Genomic DNA, 18,364 nt, shown 5'->3' with positions numbered 1-18,364 from the left:
TAACAACTCGTAGGGACAACCCAGAGTAATACGGCATTTAAGAACATTTTCAGTCATATATTACCATATAAATTATGCAGAAACATAACAGATGTGGAAAACTAAACCTTTGAGACATAATTTTTCATCTTGGCACATCAGTCTACATTTTGATGGTTTACATCTCCAGTCAAAGGAGCTTGCAAAGAAAAGCGTCTGGACTTCTTTAAGTTGCTTGAAGACGTTTCACCTCTCATCCGAGAAGCTTCATCAGTTCTAAGGTCAAATGGTGGAAAGTCCCAGATATAAACCTAGTGGGAGTTTCCCCCCACAGAGGGACAAAAGGACCCCCTGATGATCCTCTAATCGCCTGAGCCAAGGTGTGAAACTGGGTGTGAGTCCCGATCAGCCAGGGTTTCGGGTGACCTCAGGAATTCGCATGATAAGGTGGGGCCAGGTTTCACAATGAACTCACCCGAAACTCTGGCTGATTGGGACCCACACCCAGTTTCACACCTTGGCTCAGGCGATTAGAGGATCATCAGGGGGTCCTTTTGTCCCTCTGTGGGGGGAAACTCCCACTAGGTTTATATCTGGGACTCTCCACCATTTGACCTTAGAACTGAAGAAGCTTCTCGGATGAAGGTGAAACGTCTTCAAGCAACTTAAAGAAGTCCAGATGCTTTTCTTTGCAAGCTCCTTTGACTACGATGACCTGGATGACTGAGAACCTTCACAGACATTTATATCTCCAGGTAACTTTTGCCTGTCTTTTGTTTTCTTCATTTTTTAAAATGTGTTTACTTAAATGAATGCATTCATCTTACTTCTTTTGCATTTCAGTTTTTCTTCTGTCTCACTTGTACTCTGTTTTTCTGATGAATTTGGGACCAGTTGAATGCTGAAACACATTAACCTCTCTTACACCGTTCCACTCAGTTGTGGTCTCTGGCCTGCCATCGGCCTCTTTCTTATTTGAAGAAGATTGAGCTGAAAGAGCATCAGGAGTGTCGGAGCGGATTAAGTCCTATCTATCAAAAAACACCTGTCCTTTTACAGCTCTGGAAGCTCACATTCACACAGACACACAAACCTGCAATAGATCATTAGGCTACAGAAGTGGGCTCTGAAGTCAGGCATCTGATTGCTGTAGCATATGTTGGGGAATGTTAATACGTGTTATTATGACATGAGGAGCAGGGGCAAACTGGTATGAGTTAAACTGCAGGTGAAATTGTGGCTAACAAGCCCTTCATGGCTCACAGGAAGAAAAAGGTGTATAAAAGCAGACAATGAGAGAGACAGGCATAGAAGCACGGAGAAAAAAAGCAATCGCATGTCATTCGTCAGCGCTGAATTGTAAAGGCATTGTGAGTTTGTGTGTACACGTTTTTTCATATAGTGTGTGTCTCTAGTGGATATCATGTGGAACTCGAGCAGTGAGTTGAGGTTACATGGTCTTTTGCGTTTAATGGGACTTAAGGATCAGCGAGGGAGGTTGACACAGCATAACTGACTTATGAGGAGAGCGTTTGAGCAAATCTGCATTTAAAAGGCAGAGATGGATTGAGAGCCACTACATGTTGTGTCTACCACATGCATTTGTAGGTATGTGTGCACATGTGTGTGCGTGTACTTAATGCCGAATGGCCTCTTGACAGCTGGGTATGAAGACTGATTAAGAGACCATCACCAAAGGAGCAAAGGCTATGTTAGGAAATAAGTTGGAGGAGGTTAGATGGTGTATTTACAGTGGAGTCCAGAGCTATTAAAGTGTCAGACTATCAAGTAACTTGAGGCTGAGAAGGATTAATATGGCAACGTGCAGATTTGTGGAATTGATGTGTAAGCCCAAAAGTTCGAGGTGACGATAGTGTAATGGCACAGAAGTGGGTATGAGAAGTTCGCCAACTCAAATCGAGGATCTGACAGATTCAAGTTCTGAACGCTGTTACAGATGTTTTGCTACCACTGGGTAGTATTTTCTGTGAGGATTTTTAGTGAATCAGGAACGATAAGTAGACGATTCCCTTTTCCAGCGAAACATAGCTAACTTAGAAGTTCAAAGGGTCACCCTTTTTTTCTGCTTTAAAAAAGTTAATAAATAAATATTTTGGTAGTTTAAAAGTCTGCAAATGAATTTAAGAAAGTTGTCTTTGATGGTTAAAAGTTTACAGCAGGGCATCAAAGCAAGTCTCACTTTAGGTCACTATTAAAAAAGAAAGAAAGAAAAAATCAGTGACATGACCTAAAACTCATATTCATATAGTTTAACATGTTTTTATGACTGGAAGCAAACCTGGAACCATTCATCACTGTTTGGCAGCGAATGCAGGTTCCCATTCTTTTCAGTTCTCTCGACAGAAAAAGAATGAATGTGTAGGTCTGCAGCTTAAATATAGTGTGCAGAGGATGATGTTACACGCACAGGTGTGATTAATCTGGTAAACTGTACTGCTGAGTATGCAAGTGAGTTGAGATCAGTGCAGAATCTTCAAAACAGCTTAGTTTGCCTAAAACTGGCTGAGAGAAATTAAAAAATGACGGATTATGTGACAGTACATTTTAGTTCATTTTACTTAGTAATGCAAAAGTAATCAAATGAGTTACTTTGTCCAATAAGTGATTATGTAATGTAGAAAAGTAACTTGTAATGTGTAATATTACGGAAGCGTAGAGCTGCCACCCAGGCAAAAGAAAAATACAAGTGTATCACGTTATAACGTGAAAAGTTTATTGTTCTAACAAGATACTTTTCCTGTTTGTACAATATACCTTTCACGTTTGAACAACATAATATCACGTTATTAGTAGTGATAGTTGTCAAACCTATTAGTTGGATCCCTGAAGGCAGAGCCAGTCTTACATGTCCATGTTTTAAAGAGCTGTCATTGCTTGCTTTCAACGTCACGAATGAGCTCTCATGCTCAGGTAATTCCAATTTGTTACATCGTCCTCATTTAACCATATAACATGTGATTTCATAGTTTGGGAGAAGTGGAAATAGGTTTAAGCCAAAGAATTTTATAAATGTAATTTTGCCCATGAATGATATTTTCAAAAAGAAGGGGGGAAATCTTTTAACCAGTATGGAGATTTGCAAAGAACATATCAGCGCTCTCACTCCAATTATTTCTGCTGAACTGAGAAAAAAAGAGAGAGCTCGATAAAAAAGGTTGAGATTCTTTAAATCAAAGTCTAAAACTTTGTGACAAAAAATGGAGACAAAAAAAGCTAATCTAAACATGGTATGTAAAGAAAACCTTATAATACACCTTCTGTTTACAGAGAACTCGAGATGATACATAATTATCACGTTCGTACAATATAATATTTATATTGTACAAACAGGAAAAGTATCTTGTTAGAACAATAAACTTTTCACGTTATTGTATTTTTCTTTTGCCTGGGTGGCAGCTCTACGCTTCCGTGTAATATCTTACTTTTTTCAGTAACAATCCTAACATTGGTCATGTGATACCAGCATGAAAGTAACTTATTATCCAACCTTTTCACTGTAGCCAAACATTCCAACTTTACCAGTGTGTTGCTGTCTGACCATGCAAAACTTTGGGATTTGGAAATATGTGAGAAATGTTGTAAAACTTTGTAAGGTTTGACAAAGTGGATTAACGGTATTAGATCCTTTGTATTATATTAGGCAGGTAATTTTATGTTGTTTCTTTTTGCCACAAAAAACTCGTTTTAACTGGTTTTGAAGAATTTTGACACAAAGCTGTTGAAATCAGTCCTAAAAAGTGAACCACAAGTGCTGATATTTTTTTACAATGGGGTGAGCAGTCCTTAAATGAATCAACCTGTGAGGTGTCATGGTTTAAGATGATAGCGCTGAGGTCACCACAGTTGTAGTGTGTAATGAGGTCCTCTGTGGTGTAGGAACCTTGGAGGCTGCCCGCTCGAACACCCTCGTGCTGCAGCAGCGTCTGGTTCAAGGCGAACAGCACCTACAGGTAGAGACATGGAAACATACGAAGGGCGCTGTTACTTTCTGCATCCACAAACTCAGTTTTCCTCTGCTGTGCACCCAAGAGGAATTTGCCACAAAGGTGTAGAAATTGTGCAGGGCGTAGCCAGTGTTCCTCTTTAAAAAATATATTGACCTTAATATACAATGAAGCTATTATACTCAGTGTCTGCTGCAGAATACTTATTCTTTTGCAGGGTTTTCATTTCTTTCAGGAAATTTTCATATGCTTTTCATACAAGCTGACTACAGGTAAAAGCAGACCACAAAATGCATGGCAAGAAGCCATTGACTTTTTCCTGAAGGAAAGAAAGTACAGGGAAGAAAGGTAGAGCTGAAGAGATTGAAAGAGAAAGAGGCCCTTTAAAAATAAGCCTCCTTTCTCTTTCACCAGGACCAGGTTGCAGAAAATTTATAGCACCCATTAAAATCGAAAGTAAACCCTCTTTAGAGAGAATTTATAGTGTGCAGCCGCTAGCCAGCCCAAAACCTCCACAGCTGTCCTAGACACCAGGGGTTAATCTCCCCGCTCCCACCCTCTACAATCTCACGCCACTTCTGACTGGCCTGGCATTCAAGACCGACCTGTCAGTCAGTGCAAAGCTCTCTTACAGGAGCCAGAGGTGCATTTTAAAGAAAACATTTTTTTTCCTGTATTGTATCGCAATTCACATAGTTCTACATTGCACCCAATAAGACAGAGGTTTCATCTGATGTGATTACAACATCAACATACCTTCGAACTAAACCAGACTGATCCATGCCTGTGATCCTAATTGCCAAGAAACCTGACTAGTGCTTTGGAAAATACTGCAGGGAGAACGTCAGCATCCAGCCCCAGATGATTTGTAGAGCGGCTTAAGACCGATACAGCTGCACAACTGATTGAGCCCCATGTCCAAATTTTTAAGTCGTAATTCCTGCAATTAAGCAGTGTTTTCGCAATCATATATGCCCATATTGGGCATGTTTAAACTCCATGTAACCTTTACGTTGGGATAATCACAACCAAGCTCTAAGCTCAACCTTGTGACTCTCTCTCCTTCTCTCTGAGGTCATTGTGTTTGCTAACAAGTCTTGTGGGCTCCTTTTCACTTTAATCTGCTTTTGTTTCATAATGCAAGGAGACAACTGATGAGCTAACGGCACACATAACTCTGTCATCATCCTGTTTTTTTGTCTACTGCATCCTCCTCTTATCTCTCTGCCAGGGCCTGATCTCTGTGCCTTTCTTCCTGTTGTATAGCAGGAGTCAGATCTTATATATTTCTTTTGACATGTTTCATCCAGCATATTCTTCAGCTGTATCCAACACGGTGCTGTCACCCTGCCAGAGGCACATAAGAGTGCCCATTTCAGTTCTGTACACATATGACTTTGAGGCTTTCTTTAGCTTATATTTTAACACAAGACTTCTCAAATCCAGGAGCCCCACTGCTGCCGTAGTAATGACTCTGTATGACTCAATTTTTGTTTGCATCAGAAGTGAGGTCCATTGTTCTAAACTCCAGGTAACGTTGAGGTGTGATGCCAGACCCAGAGGAGCTAATGCTAATGGAGCTAATGCTAAAGCTAATGCTAATTAGCTTTAGCATTAGCATCATATCTCATAGCATTAGCTAAGAGATATGATTATGATATGACAAGCTAATGCTATGATATGACAAGCTAATGCTAAAATTAGCTTGTCATCGCCAGACAAGCTAATTTTGCTGCTGTTGAAGCTGATTTTGTGCCAGTAAGTTGCCACTGCCCCAGGTCCTTGACCCACAGGGCTCTTGGCCAGTAGGTCCTGGCCAGACTCAGGGTCAGAAGCTGGCAAACCTTGCACACCTGCAAGGATTTTTGCTATGCAGCCAACTTCAATACTTTTCTTTAGATAGGGCCAGACAGATCTGGACACAACTGGCGAGATGTCAAGACCATGGTTGGTTGTGTTGGTAGGGGAGATGTTATTTCAATATTGTCCCCCGGGGAAGGGAAAGGAACATCTCTGCAGCTGTAACCATGGTGCTCAAGTTATGTGCTGGACTGAATGAAAGAGCACGTCAGTCACCACGGGGGACGCAAAGACGGAGAAAGAGGCAGCGAGAGGAAAAACGCAAACATTCCCTGTGCGTGTGTGTGTGTGCGTGGGTGTTCTCACACTGAAGTGATCGACTCACTCTGACAGACCAACTTTTTTATAGCCAGACCTTTTCAAAATAACAAATACTGACCGTTTTCACCACACAGTTTACTGCTGCAGGCCTAAGTTCTCTTTTTTTCTAATCTCTTCTAATACATGCGTGCGAAACTCCAATTGTAATTAAATAAAAGCTTTATAAGAACAAAGCTGGAAGGAGAAGTGCACATGGATAGTCTTGGAACCTGCAATCTGAGTTCAGCACTCCAAAAATTCATTAGCAAGCTTTGGAGGGAAAACAGAGAGCAGGGGTTGGGAAGGATAATGAGCATTAAAAAAAATCCCAGAGATCTTTTTAAGTTTAAGAAAATGCCGTTTATCAACTTGTGTGTACATTACAACAATTGACCTTGAAGTGCATTAAATCCTGGCTGTTAGCTAGCAGTAGTGTTAGCTTGTCTGAGGGTTTTATGGGTCTGAAGCATATAATGAGTAGGTGCCGATGACAAGGTACTGGAACTGAGAATGTGAGCAGTGCTTATAGCTAAAGAACTGCAGAAGGAAGTGTCAGAGTGTGGAGGCCAAACTCTGAAATCTGGCAAAGAAGCAAAATGTGATTTACTTGAGAAGTAAGTACACAGGAGTCACTAAAACAAATGAAACACAGAGCAGTCGTTTTATAAAGCTAAAAAAGGAAACATGATCACGTATTCATTCTGTCTGCTTCCATATTTTCTCCACCTTCTTGTCCAATCTCCTCGACTCCTTGCATTTTGTCTCAGTAAAGCAATGACACATTGTTCCATGTTCCTGCAAACTCACAGCGAGACAACGAACAAAGGGCGAAAAGAAAGAGGTCTGAGTACAAAGGACAAATAGAGCTGAAAGTGTGAAAACGAACAAAGCCTTGTTCTCTGTGATGAGCATGTGTTGCACATATGGAGGTGATTCCTCTCCAGTTGTGTAGTGGAGAGTTTGGGAAAGTGAGCATGAAAAGTATGGGTAAGGCCTGGCATGGGTGTTGGCTGTAACCAGGCAGCAGTCAGGTGTATTAAAGCTTAGCAAAGGCTTGCCAGCACCAGGACAGAGAGCTGAGATAGTGTGTTCCTTCACAGTGTTTCCCCCTTTTTCTCTTATGTTTGTCTGTGATTGTATATCTATGTATATTTATGTTTTTGGCCTCGTGAACAAGGAAAACATCTAAACAGTTTATACCCTACAGTTTACCATTCAGATCACCACCAAAATGTAATGAGTTGTCATTTTTCCTCTGATAGATAATTAGATTACTTTAATAATCCCCAAGGAAATTCTGTGCAAAAACTGCCCCATTTCTTAATATGTTGATTCACTCCTTATTCTGGACCCACATCAGAATTTCAACGGTTCCTCTCCTTTACCTCTCCGCCCAATTTTATGAAATCTTGCTTGTTAGTTTTCTTTAATCTTGTTGACAAATAGTAAGACAGGCAAATGGCACTGAAAACATACCAATTCCAAGAGTTGTAGTTTCCTGCACATGACTGCTTATTTTAATAAGGCAGTTTTTTTCAGTTTCTTGTAGTTAAATAATGTGATTTAATATCATCCTGCGACATTATCTTTGTGAGTGAAACCAGCAGCTAATAAGAGTTAAAGATTGCATAAATAAAATGACTAAAAACACATGTTGCTGCTGGTCTGTTGATTTTGTGTGGTAATTAAAATAGAAAAGTAGCAAACTGGCAGCATACTGTAATGGTTATTATGTCACACATTCTTCCTTGTCAAAATCAAATGTCTATGTTGCCCACGATGCAACTTGACCACCTGCAGTTTGGTCTGAGGTTTGTCTACATTTCTGTGCATTGATGTGATGTCAGTAATATGAAAAATGAGTTTCCATGAAAATCAGCTGAAGTTGGGGAAAAAAACAGCCCGAGAAGCCAGAAAATTCTGTCACAAGAGTTGCTCTGTTGTTGGCGTCGTATCAAAAATATGACCAATCAAATTAGATATTGTGGCTGATAGCAAGAAGATGCGATTAGCTCGTGATATCAGTGTAAAGTGATCTAGAAGTTGAATGAACAACTTCCCGGCTCTTGAAATTGGACTGAAGGGTAATAGGCTAATACAGATGCAAGTCACATTTAGCCTAGGGCTGTGCGATATGACCAAAATCTCATATCCCGATATAAGAATTTTATCGTCCGATAACCATATAAATCACAAAAATGTAACATTTTCTGTAAATTCTGTGAATCTTGGGCAGCTCGACTTGCGGGAAGTGTTTCCAGCTGCGCGTCATGTAGCTGGAGTCGAGCGTTTTAACCGATGCATAAAACGATACATTTTTAGACATAAGTTGTAACGGCCGCCGTTTTCTTTGTGAGTATTTATTACACGGCGTGCTGCGGGGAAAAGCCTGTTCTAACGTTTGAGTCTAAGGTTTATTTTTTAGCACCTGGCGGCTCTTTTTTTAATTCTCATCCGTAAATAATCTGCTCTTTCACGCGATTCGGTTTATTTTGAAAAGTCTCAACAGGATCTTGAGCTTTATTGTGAAAGGTTTATGTGGAACATAAACAAGCGGACACGGGATACTGTTACCGTCGTTGTTGCTAACGACAATGCATAAAAACAGGCACTTGTCCGTCCGTAGTGTGGTTATATAAAATATAAGAGAAACAGAGAACTTTAAGAAATTAATATAACCACTACAGTGACCATCAAAACGATGAAAAATATTGCCGTAAACAGTTTATTTTGCGACACCACGAAACAAACGATAGCGTAAAATGAAACAATAGACGTTTTTATATCGTCATCCGATATATATCGTTATATCGAACAGCCCTAATTTAGCCCGTCAGATCTGTCCAAGGAGTTCCCTTGTAATTGATTTATTGTATTAGTAAATAACCAAGAGCTTTGTTGTACCTTTGGTATAAACTCAAGCCATCAGAAGAGAATGGAAATTCAGTTATTTCACACTGCTTTTATTACTGCCTGTTTAAATAGTTCCTTATAAAGAAAACAGTTCAGAGTGGTGTGTTCCCCTCAACCAATCTCTTCTCCCTGAGAGCTGCTTGTGTTTCATTACCTGAAAGAGAAGAGCTCGACCCCTGACCCAGGACAACACTGCTGGGTTTCTCTGGGCCAAGCTGGCTTCCTCCTGTGGGTTTCAGCTACTGAATACAAAAGGAGATTTGGGTTCACAGCACCCTAGGGTGACTGAACGATAAAAGTAAGCAAGTTGAAATAACATCCCTACAAGGATAAGTGCACTGTCTCTTCCCTGTTCCCCAAAGAGAAGCTCCCAAAAAGATAAAAAACAACCCTTTTCTTTTAAACTGCACTGTATGTTTGCATGTGCATGCAGTAGTGGCGCAGCTATTTCAAAAGACTCCAGTTGTTTAAAGTTTTACCCCCCATCCAAAATCCAAAAGCACCTTGGATACATTAGTGTGGAAACATACACAACACAAGACCACATCAAAGTTGTGCGGATGTTCTTGTGTGTTAGCTTCACTGTTGTTTCGCACAGTTTTATCAAGGAGGCCCTCAAGACCTGATCCCCTCTGTTTCATTCCTAGACAATCGTGTAACCTGTCAGGGGCTGTAAAGGCAACATTCAAGCATAAAACTCTTATATGTAATCTCCAATGTCAGAGCATTGCCAAAATAGTTTTAATACCCTTTGGCGCCCTTTTTTTGTTGAATGTATCTTTTGCGTACTTGAAGGTAAGCAGCACTTTCAACTCGTGACATCTGGCATGAGCTACAGCAAGCCAGATCACCGCTTTCTTCCAAATCTTTATTGCAGTTAATACCCACAACAGAAACACATGCATGAACACTCCAAAAAAAATATACAACCACCCATAAGCACAGATGCTAATGATTACACACACCACTCTTTGAGCAATACCTGTATACAAACCACACATTGCAGAAATCACAACACAGCACCAGTGTTAGGAATATTGCCTCCCCTTTGTCTCTGCTTCTAGTCCCACTTCCTTTTGCTCTCATTCTCCTTCTGTCTCACTAAGTCTCTCGCCGTGCCTGTTCTACCTCCTGTCTCAACCCAGGAAATCCAGGGATTACCAGAGGGACAATCCAAGTGGCAGAGGCCTGCTGCTTCCCAGCTTTCCCCTCCTTCTTCATTCCATCCCATCTGATTTCCTTTCTGAGGCAGAGGGTGGGCATTTAATCAAGAGAGACATCTCTCTTTTAAGTTTGGTAAGGTAAAAAAAGAAAATAGTCTTTGACATCCACTAACAACTCGACTTTTTCTTCTCCTTCCTCCGAAGACTAGCTCAATTGTTGTCTTCCTTCTCTTGCTCTTCTTCTCTTGTTTATCTTTTCCTATAGGCACCCACATACACACTTATTCTATATACACCCCTACAGTCTCCAGCGCCTCCTGTCTCTACTCTTAATAAGCGTCTCCAGCGAATGGGGGGGTGGGTGTCGCCCCTACACTTGTCCACAAATAAACCCTGCTGTTTGACTTGGCAGCACTGCAGCTGCGCCAGTCATCCCAGCTTTCCTGCCTCCCCAGAACACAGAGAAAATAATAAAGTATCACTTGATCCTAACTGAAAAAGCAGACAGCTGGTTCCCTCGCTGTGAATGCCCACTGGTAAGTAATGTGAGGTTGTAAAGACTGTTGGAAAATTACAGAGTGAAATTGTGTTGATTTTTGTTTTCTATCAACATCAAGGTGCTGTTGAACAGGAAGACGTTTGCGTGCAAAAACATGAGCACAGCACACGACAAGATTACGGGAATAATTAAAGACAGGTGGAGAAGGGGAAAACTGTCCACCCATCTGATTTCTGTCTGAAATTAATACATGTTCAAATATGCTTATAAATTTAAAGCTGCGCTATTGCATAATACAACATGTTAACAACAGATCAGATGAATAAGAGGCTCAGTTTCAGTTTTATAGGGTATTACCAACCTTTAGTTCAAGTTTTGTTTTGCAGCTCCAACTCTGAAATGATTCACTCTCACTGCTCTCGTTTGCATCACTAGTACATGTCTATGCTACCATTTTGTTTGATCTGTGAATTTAGTCTGTTGAGGACACTGGCCACCCATTCAAAATTAGTTTGCCCCCCCAGCTGGCCCACCTGGCAAGACCACCTTATGTTGGTAATAATATTAAGAAATGTGAAAGAGAAAGAGGGACACCCTACAATTTCAAAAATCTTACTTGGTTTTCATACGCACCTTTATCAGTCATATCACGTTTAATAGCAGGAAATTAACTGCACGTATATTTCTTTTCATTCCCTCTTTTTTGCCTTGTTTTTTTTTTTAAATAACCCATATTTGACAACAGCATAATAAAACTGGAAATCCTGTTTTTGGTGAGCCACTCCAGTATTCCAGCGCGAAGTAAGTACGTAAGTAAGTACGTAAGTAAGTAAGTAAGTACGTAAGTAAATAAGTAAGTACGTAAGTAAGTAAGTACGTAAGTAAGTAAGTACGTAAGTAAGTGCGTAAGTAAGTAAGTAAGTACGTAAGTACGTAAGTAAGTAAGTATGTAAGTAAGTACGTAAGTAAGTACGTAAGTAAGTACGTAAGTACGTAAGTAAGTACGTAAGTAAGTACGTAAGTAAGTACGTAAGTAAGTACGTAAGTACGTAAGTAAGTACGTAAGTAAGTACGTAAGTAAAGTACGTAAGTAAAGTACGTAAGTAAGTACGTAAGTAAGTAAGTAAGTAAGTAAGTACGTAAGTAAGTACGTAAGTAAAGTAAGTAAGTAAGTAAGTACGTACGTAAGGAAGTAAGTAAGTAAGTAATTAAGTAAGTAAGTAAGTACGTAAGTAAGTTTTATTTATATAGCGCTTTTCACAGATAAAAATCCCAAAGTGCTTTACAACACAGGAAATGGGAATATAAAAACAATATAACAGTAAATAAAACAATGTCAAACAATAAAACTATAAAAACAGCATAAGAAGAAATTAATCAAATGCTTTTCTAAATAAAAATGTCTTCAGCTGTTTCTTAAAAGAATCAATGGAGTCCGTGCAGCGAAGAGACTGTGGGAGAGAATTCCACAATTGTGGTGCCACAGTCTGAAAGGCCCGATCACCACGAGTTTTAAAACGAGTGCGCGGTACCACCAGCAGTCTCTGATCTAATGACCTTAAAGCCCGAGAAGATGTATGTGGTTCAGATAAATATTGAGGAGCCTGATCATGTAGGGCTAAAGGTTAGAACTAAAATTTTAAAATGAAACCTAAAATTTACAGGCAACCAGTGAAGGGAGGCCAAGATTGGAGTGATATGCAATCTTCTCTTGGTGCCTGTTAAGAGACATGCTGCAGCATTCTGCACAGTCTGAAGTAAAGCACTTTGGGTTCCTTGAAAAGCGCTATATAAATCCAATCCATTATTATTATTATTATATCATACATAATTCAGGTTCTGTGGATAGAAATCACATGCTATTTTTGTGAAATAAAAATGTCACTATGTTTTTTTGTTGGTGCTCAAAAGTTACACATGAGCCATTTTAGCCTGTTAACAGGTAGTCGCAAGGCAACCTGATGACGTCACAACATCTGATATGGATCAGAACATTCGCAGACCTAAGATGTACCTGTGTTAGCAGAGTTTTTTGAGTATTATAGTAGGTTTTCAAGCCTTGGCAGGCACCCATTTACAGGGAGTCAGAAAAACAACACACTGTTCTGTCTCTACTGAATGTTAACACCTGTTTGTGAAACAATTTTATAAGGTGGTTAAATGGTAGTGCTTCACAAGCACTTAGGCCCAAAGTGGCTGCAAGTCAGTTCATGCTGTTTTTATGTAAATAAAATAACAAATTAAAATTGATATTTTTGTGTATTGAAAGCGTTCAAAATGATGTTATATTTATTGCAACTTACACAACCTGCTAAAATGAGGGCTGTTCTGTAACTGTTAGGGTCCATAAATGATCTTCATTCAGAACTGGAGAAAAACACCTGTGTGTTTATGAGGTGCTGGGGAAACAGGTGTTGACAGCTGTTTTTTTAATGAAGCCCACAAAAGGCCTTAAAAAAGGTTTTAAATACAACTTTATTAGGCAACAAGTGAAATTGCTAATTTCATAAGTCACATAATTTACCTAATGTTGGAAATGAACTATATCTGAAGCGGATTAAAAGAAGCAACAACCATCAGATTTGGGTGTAATATGATAATGTCTTATCTGACTGGTAAATTTCTTATGAACACAAACTGAAATGGGAAAAACAACACTGGAAGTCAGGTTGGCATCATAACATCGGAGTTATTTAGATGACAATAAGTACTTTTGATTGGTTAACTCCGACCATATAGTGACCTAGAAGTCAGATGAACAACTTTCCAACTCAGGATATTGGATTTTCATGAATGTAGGGTCATGCTAATAGTGCCTAATCTTTGCCCAGGACTGTTAGTACAATCAGAGAAACCCAAAGAGCTGAACAGGTCAGGTAATTAACTAATTTCTAAGACTTGTTTTCATGTAAAAATGTCTTGCTTCTGTAATTAGTCTTGTTTAAATGTGAGCATGGATGGTTGTGGCAGATGGAATAGGCCAGGGGTGGGCAACTCCAGGCCTCGAGGGCCGGTGTCCCCGCAGGTTTTAGATGTGTCCTTGAACCAACACAGCTGATTTAAACGGCTAAATTAGCTCCTCAACATGTCCTGCAGTTCTCCAGAGGCCTGGTAATGAACTAATCATGTGAGTCAGGTGTGTTGACCCAAGGTGGGATCTAAAACCTGCAGGCCTGGAATTGCCCACCCCTGGAATAGGCTGTTTTAGGGCAACCTATCCCTGTGACCCTGACTTGGATAAGTTGATTAAGAAAATTGATTGTTTGATCAAATAAATGAAATCATCCACTTAACATCGGGTTTCTTAATTTGTTATAAAGAAATAAAATGAAAAGTTTTACCCTACTTAAGATGTAGACTAGATGAAGTCATTGTAACCACATCTCATCTCAAACGCACAGTCCACTTCAAACTTCACAGCCTCCTCTAATCCTAACACATTTTGTATTCACATTTTTTCCAAGGGGAAAAACTCTCATTGAATTCCATTGGATTTATCCGGCTCCATTATGATGTGTGATGCTATACAAACCAGATGAGCTGGGTCTTCTCCACAGCATGAGAAAAGAGCCGACAGAAACAGCCGTGTATGTTTAAAACATGCCTCCCCGGCCTCAAACCAGGACCCGACTACTCTCTCTTATCTTCTCCAGTCTGCTTTGGTTGGACTAATAGCTTTAGACAGTATAATTCTCTAAGAGTGATTTGTTCCTTGCAAAGTCCACATCAGAGAGCCGGCTGGAACACGAGAGCGGCAAATAATCTGCTGCATGAACATAAATTGTGTATTGGGCGAAACAATGCGTCCAGACTGAGAATCGTCAAGTATCTGTACAGCTCGCAAGAGCTGGTGCATGTGACCGAATTCGTTTCAAGAAAAGAATCCTTGCAGACGTTTCTGTGGTTGCGTGCTCAAGTGTAGCCCTCAACCATCACAAATCATTTCTGATATTCAAACACTGTCATGCCAGGTTTGTCTATTTGATTTTTCCCCCTGTTTGAGAAATAAATTACTACTTCAGTTTTTGTGTGTATGTACACCTCGGTAGGCGTCCTACACTGACTTGTTCACATTTGCATTAGTGAACAGGCAAATTGTACTTGCAGAATGGTGGACACTTTAGAGTTTAATGCAGTAGAAAGAATGAAGGTAAGTCGAGGAAAATAAGGTGGAGAGATGACTTAATGTGAGAAGAAAGGGTGGGAAAGGGCAGGAGGCATAATGTTAAAAAGATGAAAAACAGGACAAAAGGCCAGATGTTTACAGTTAACCAGGAGAGGTAGAAAGAAGAAAGGAAGGAGCAAACTTACTGCCCCTCACCTCCTCTTCTTTTTCTAACTTATCTGAAGTACGGATGGCTGGTTAAGTCTTCTGCTGGCACCTTCTTTTTATCTTCCCACTGCACCTCCATCCTCAGATCTGTCCCTCCATCCCTCCAAACCCTCAATCACCAGCCTTGCTCTCTTTCCCAAACCAGGTTATCTACTTGCGGCCACAAATCTCTAGATTATATAGTTCTATCCTTCATCTCTCTCCCACACATCCCTCTCACACTCTTTCACTCTTTTCTTTCATTTGATGCCGGCTCTCCTTCCACCACTGTCACTGATCCATGTTTATTTAGCTTTCAAGTCCTTCTTCCTTCCTGTGCTTCCACATCGTACACACTCGCTCTCGGTTAAGGACCATGCACTTGTAATTCAATGCTTGTGTGTGGATGCTGTGTATTTGTGTTTCCATAAATGTCTGTCTTCACTAAAGAGTTTGTCCAAATTGCACAGTGCTCTGACTGTGTAATAGACTGGAGCAGCAGAAGTAGCAGTAAGTGGACCAGACTCTTCCCCCGCTTTCTCCCTTTCGGTCACGCCTCCGTTAGACTTACTGAAGCTAACGCAGCGTAATCCCACACAAGCACACCATTTCATGGTAAATCAGCAGGAGAAATGTTCGATTTCATGCAAGCGATTCACTCTGCGGGAAAAACAGAGGGAGACTGTAATGCGAACCGTGCAGACACAGACTGTGAACAACTGTTGGATGTGCATCAGTTTGTGTTGAATACAGGGGTGGAAATAACACTGTAAGGGAAGGTCAAGCTGCTTGATCGCTTGCAAAACTTCTGTCAGCGCATCAATGAGGAAGTTCAAATGATAATTCAGTGAGAAAAAGCTAGTTTACACAGAACATGAATGAACACCCCCCTTCCCCCGATTCCTAACACACACACACATATTTACAACCCTCCCAAATACTGCCAACCAAGACTTGCCAGTGCTTAAAAACTGTGGGACCACCAAAGAGATTTCTGATGTGTCTGACAGACAGAACATGTGTTTAAAGTGTTGGAAAATGTATTAACTGCATCTTATCCATCACATTCTGTCCATTGTAATTTTATGTGTTTGGTGTGTGTGTGTGTGTGCGTCATTGAATGCCTTAGTTATGCTGAAGGTGTCCTTTGGCAATGGTGCATGATGCACGTGGTTATAGCATAACATCGCTGACAGTGCTGTCTCTCCAAACGTGTAATTCTTCAGTGAGGAGACAATGACCTCGTCCACCCCAGCTGTGAAACTCAGAAACCAGTCTTACTTGTTATCATCTATCGTCCACCTGGGCCTTACACAGAGTTTCTGTCTGATTTCTCAGACTTTTTATCTGATTTAGTTCTGAGCTCAGATAAAATCATTATTGTGGGTGATTTTAACATCCATGTAGATGCTAAGAATAACAGCCTCAACATGGCATTTAATCTGTTATTAGACTCAATTGGCTTCTCTCAAAATGTAAAAGAACCCACCCACCACTTTAATCACACTCTAGATCTTGTGTTAACATATGGCATAGAAACTGAACATTTAACAGTGTTTCCTGAAAACCCTCTCCTGTCTGATCATTTCCTGATAACATTTACATTTACAATAATTGATTACACAGCAGTGGAGAGTAGACGTTATCACAGTAGATGTCTTTCTGAAAGCGCAGTGGAGAGTAGACTTTATCAAAGTAGATGTCTTTCTGAAAGCGCTGTAACTAAGTTTAAGAATATAATCCACCCACTGTTATCATCGTCAATGCCCTGTACCAACACAGAGCAGAGCAGCTATCTGAACGCTACTCCAACAGAGGTCGTTTATCTTGTTAATAATTTTACCTCCTCACTACGTACAACTCTGGATACTGTAGCTCCTGTGAAAACTAAAAACTCAAATCAGAAGTACCTGACTCTGTGGTATAATTCTCAAACACGTACCCTAAAGCAGATGACTCGTAAGCTGGAGAGGAAATGGCGTGTCACAAATTTAGAGGATCATCATTTAGCCTGGAGAAATAGTTTACTGCTTTATAAGAAAGCCCTCCGCAAAGCCAGAACATCTTACTATTCATCACTGATTGAAGAAAATAAGAACCCCAGGTTTCTCTTCAGCTCTGTAGCCAGGCTACTCAAGGTGCTTCAAGGTGCTTTATATTTGTACATCTTGTACAATATAAAGCACCTTGAGGCGACGTTTGTTGTGATTTGGCGCTATATAAATAAAATAAAATTGAATTGAATGACTGTTTTTTCTAGTTATGCCAAAAAGAAAAAGGGGTTTGAACCTGGGGGCTTCATCAAGGCACCAGTTTGTAAAAACACCTTGCAGCAGAATCAAGGAACTTCATAGTTATATAATTGTAACAGACTAACAGTCTGTTTCCATGTCCTGGATTGACTGGGAAAATCTTGTTACAGCTAATCCGCTAAATCCATTTGCACAATACATGACGAGAGATATGGCACAAACACAGACAAATAAACCCCGACACACACACCCTTAACCAACTTCACACAGTCGTTTAAATGGCAGCCAACAACCTCCACTGAGGAGTGAAAACTCTGGTGATGATGATCAAATGAAAAGTCTGGGGAATCACAACATGAGACGTTGAGTTGAACTGAAAACGAGGTGGTATAACAGCATTTCCTGATGTTCCTACAAAAATCATTTCACAATTTCAATTATAGTGTTTAACGTCCCTCCACAAAAGCTTTCAGGACATGTCCTGAAATGCAACAAAAACACGGTTGCATTTGATGAGCTGTATTGTTGTAATGGTCCCTTATCTGATATTAAAAAATGGACAACAACAAATCTGTAATGTGACTTCCAGCTTTTTGCATTTGGTCCAAAATCCATTTTCTTTGTTCTCCTGTGATCAGAATGTGTTTAACAGGAGGAAGATGTGATTTATGTAGTTTGTACATCAGCCAGTCGTCCCTGGTGCTACTCTTAATTACTGAGTTTAAGAACCTTTCGCTTTTCCACACCACAATTAATTAACAGTTTCTGTTCATGCTGACAGCTAAATCAGACATAAGGCCCGCGCTGGAAATTGTACCAAAGAGGAATTAATCATGTTTACGAGCAGCCCATAAATAAGCCCCTGCCTGCATCATCAGAGCAATTCAGTGTTGGGGGAAGCGTGTATTTATACGAGCGTTTAAGCGTGTTTGTGTGGGACAGAGAAAAATAAATGTATTTTGTGTTTGTGGAAGAGAAAGGGAAGCCAACATGGAGACAGAGCAAAACAGACAAACAAACAGACAGGAAAACTCACTGAAGCACCAAGCGGGAGGCAGTAAAGGGGGTGAGGGGAAGAAAGCCCGGTGATAGGATATGGGAATTAATTCCTCGATGCTGCC

General features: G+C 40.3%; 1 protein-coding gene across 2 annotated transcripts in view; it reads right to left on the bottom strand.

Moving 5' to 3' along the window:
* trabd2b (TraB domain containing 2B) overlaps positions 1 to 18,364 on the bottom strand; it is an 84,479-nt gene that overhangs the window by 29,263 nt on the left and 36,852 nt on the right. The window contains exon 3 of one of the 2 annotated variants that reach the window (XM_085150450.1): positions 3,798 to 3,944. The exons of the other annotated variant lie outside the window; for it this stretch is intronic. Within the exon in view, the coding sequence (XP_085006576.1) occupies positions 3,798 to 3,944 (147 nt within the window). The remainder of the gene's footprint in view (positions 1 to 3,797; positions 3,945 to 18,364) is intronic. 2 annotated transcript variants of the gene reach the window in all.

Source organism: Neolamprologus multifasciatus, chromosome 23, assembly GCF_963576455.1.
Source record: "Neolamprologus multifasciatus chromosome 23, fNeoMul1.2, whole genome shotgun sequence".
Lineage (NCBI taxonomy): Eukaryota > Metazoa > Chordata > Actinopteri > Cichliformes > Cichlidae > Neolamprologus > Neolamprologus multifasciatus.
Note: the sequence above shows the minus strand (reverse complement) of the source record. Positions and strands in the feature narration are given on the sequence as shown.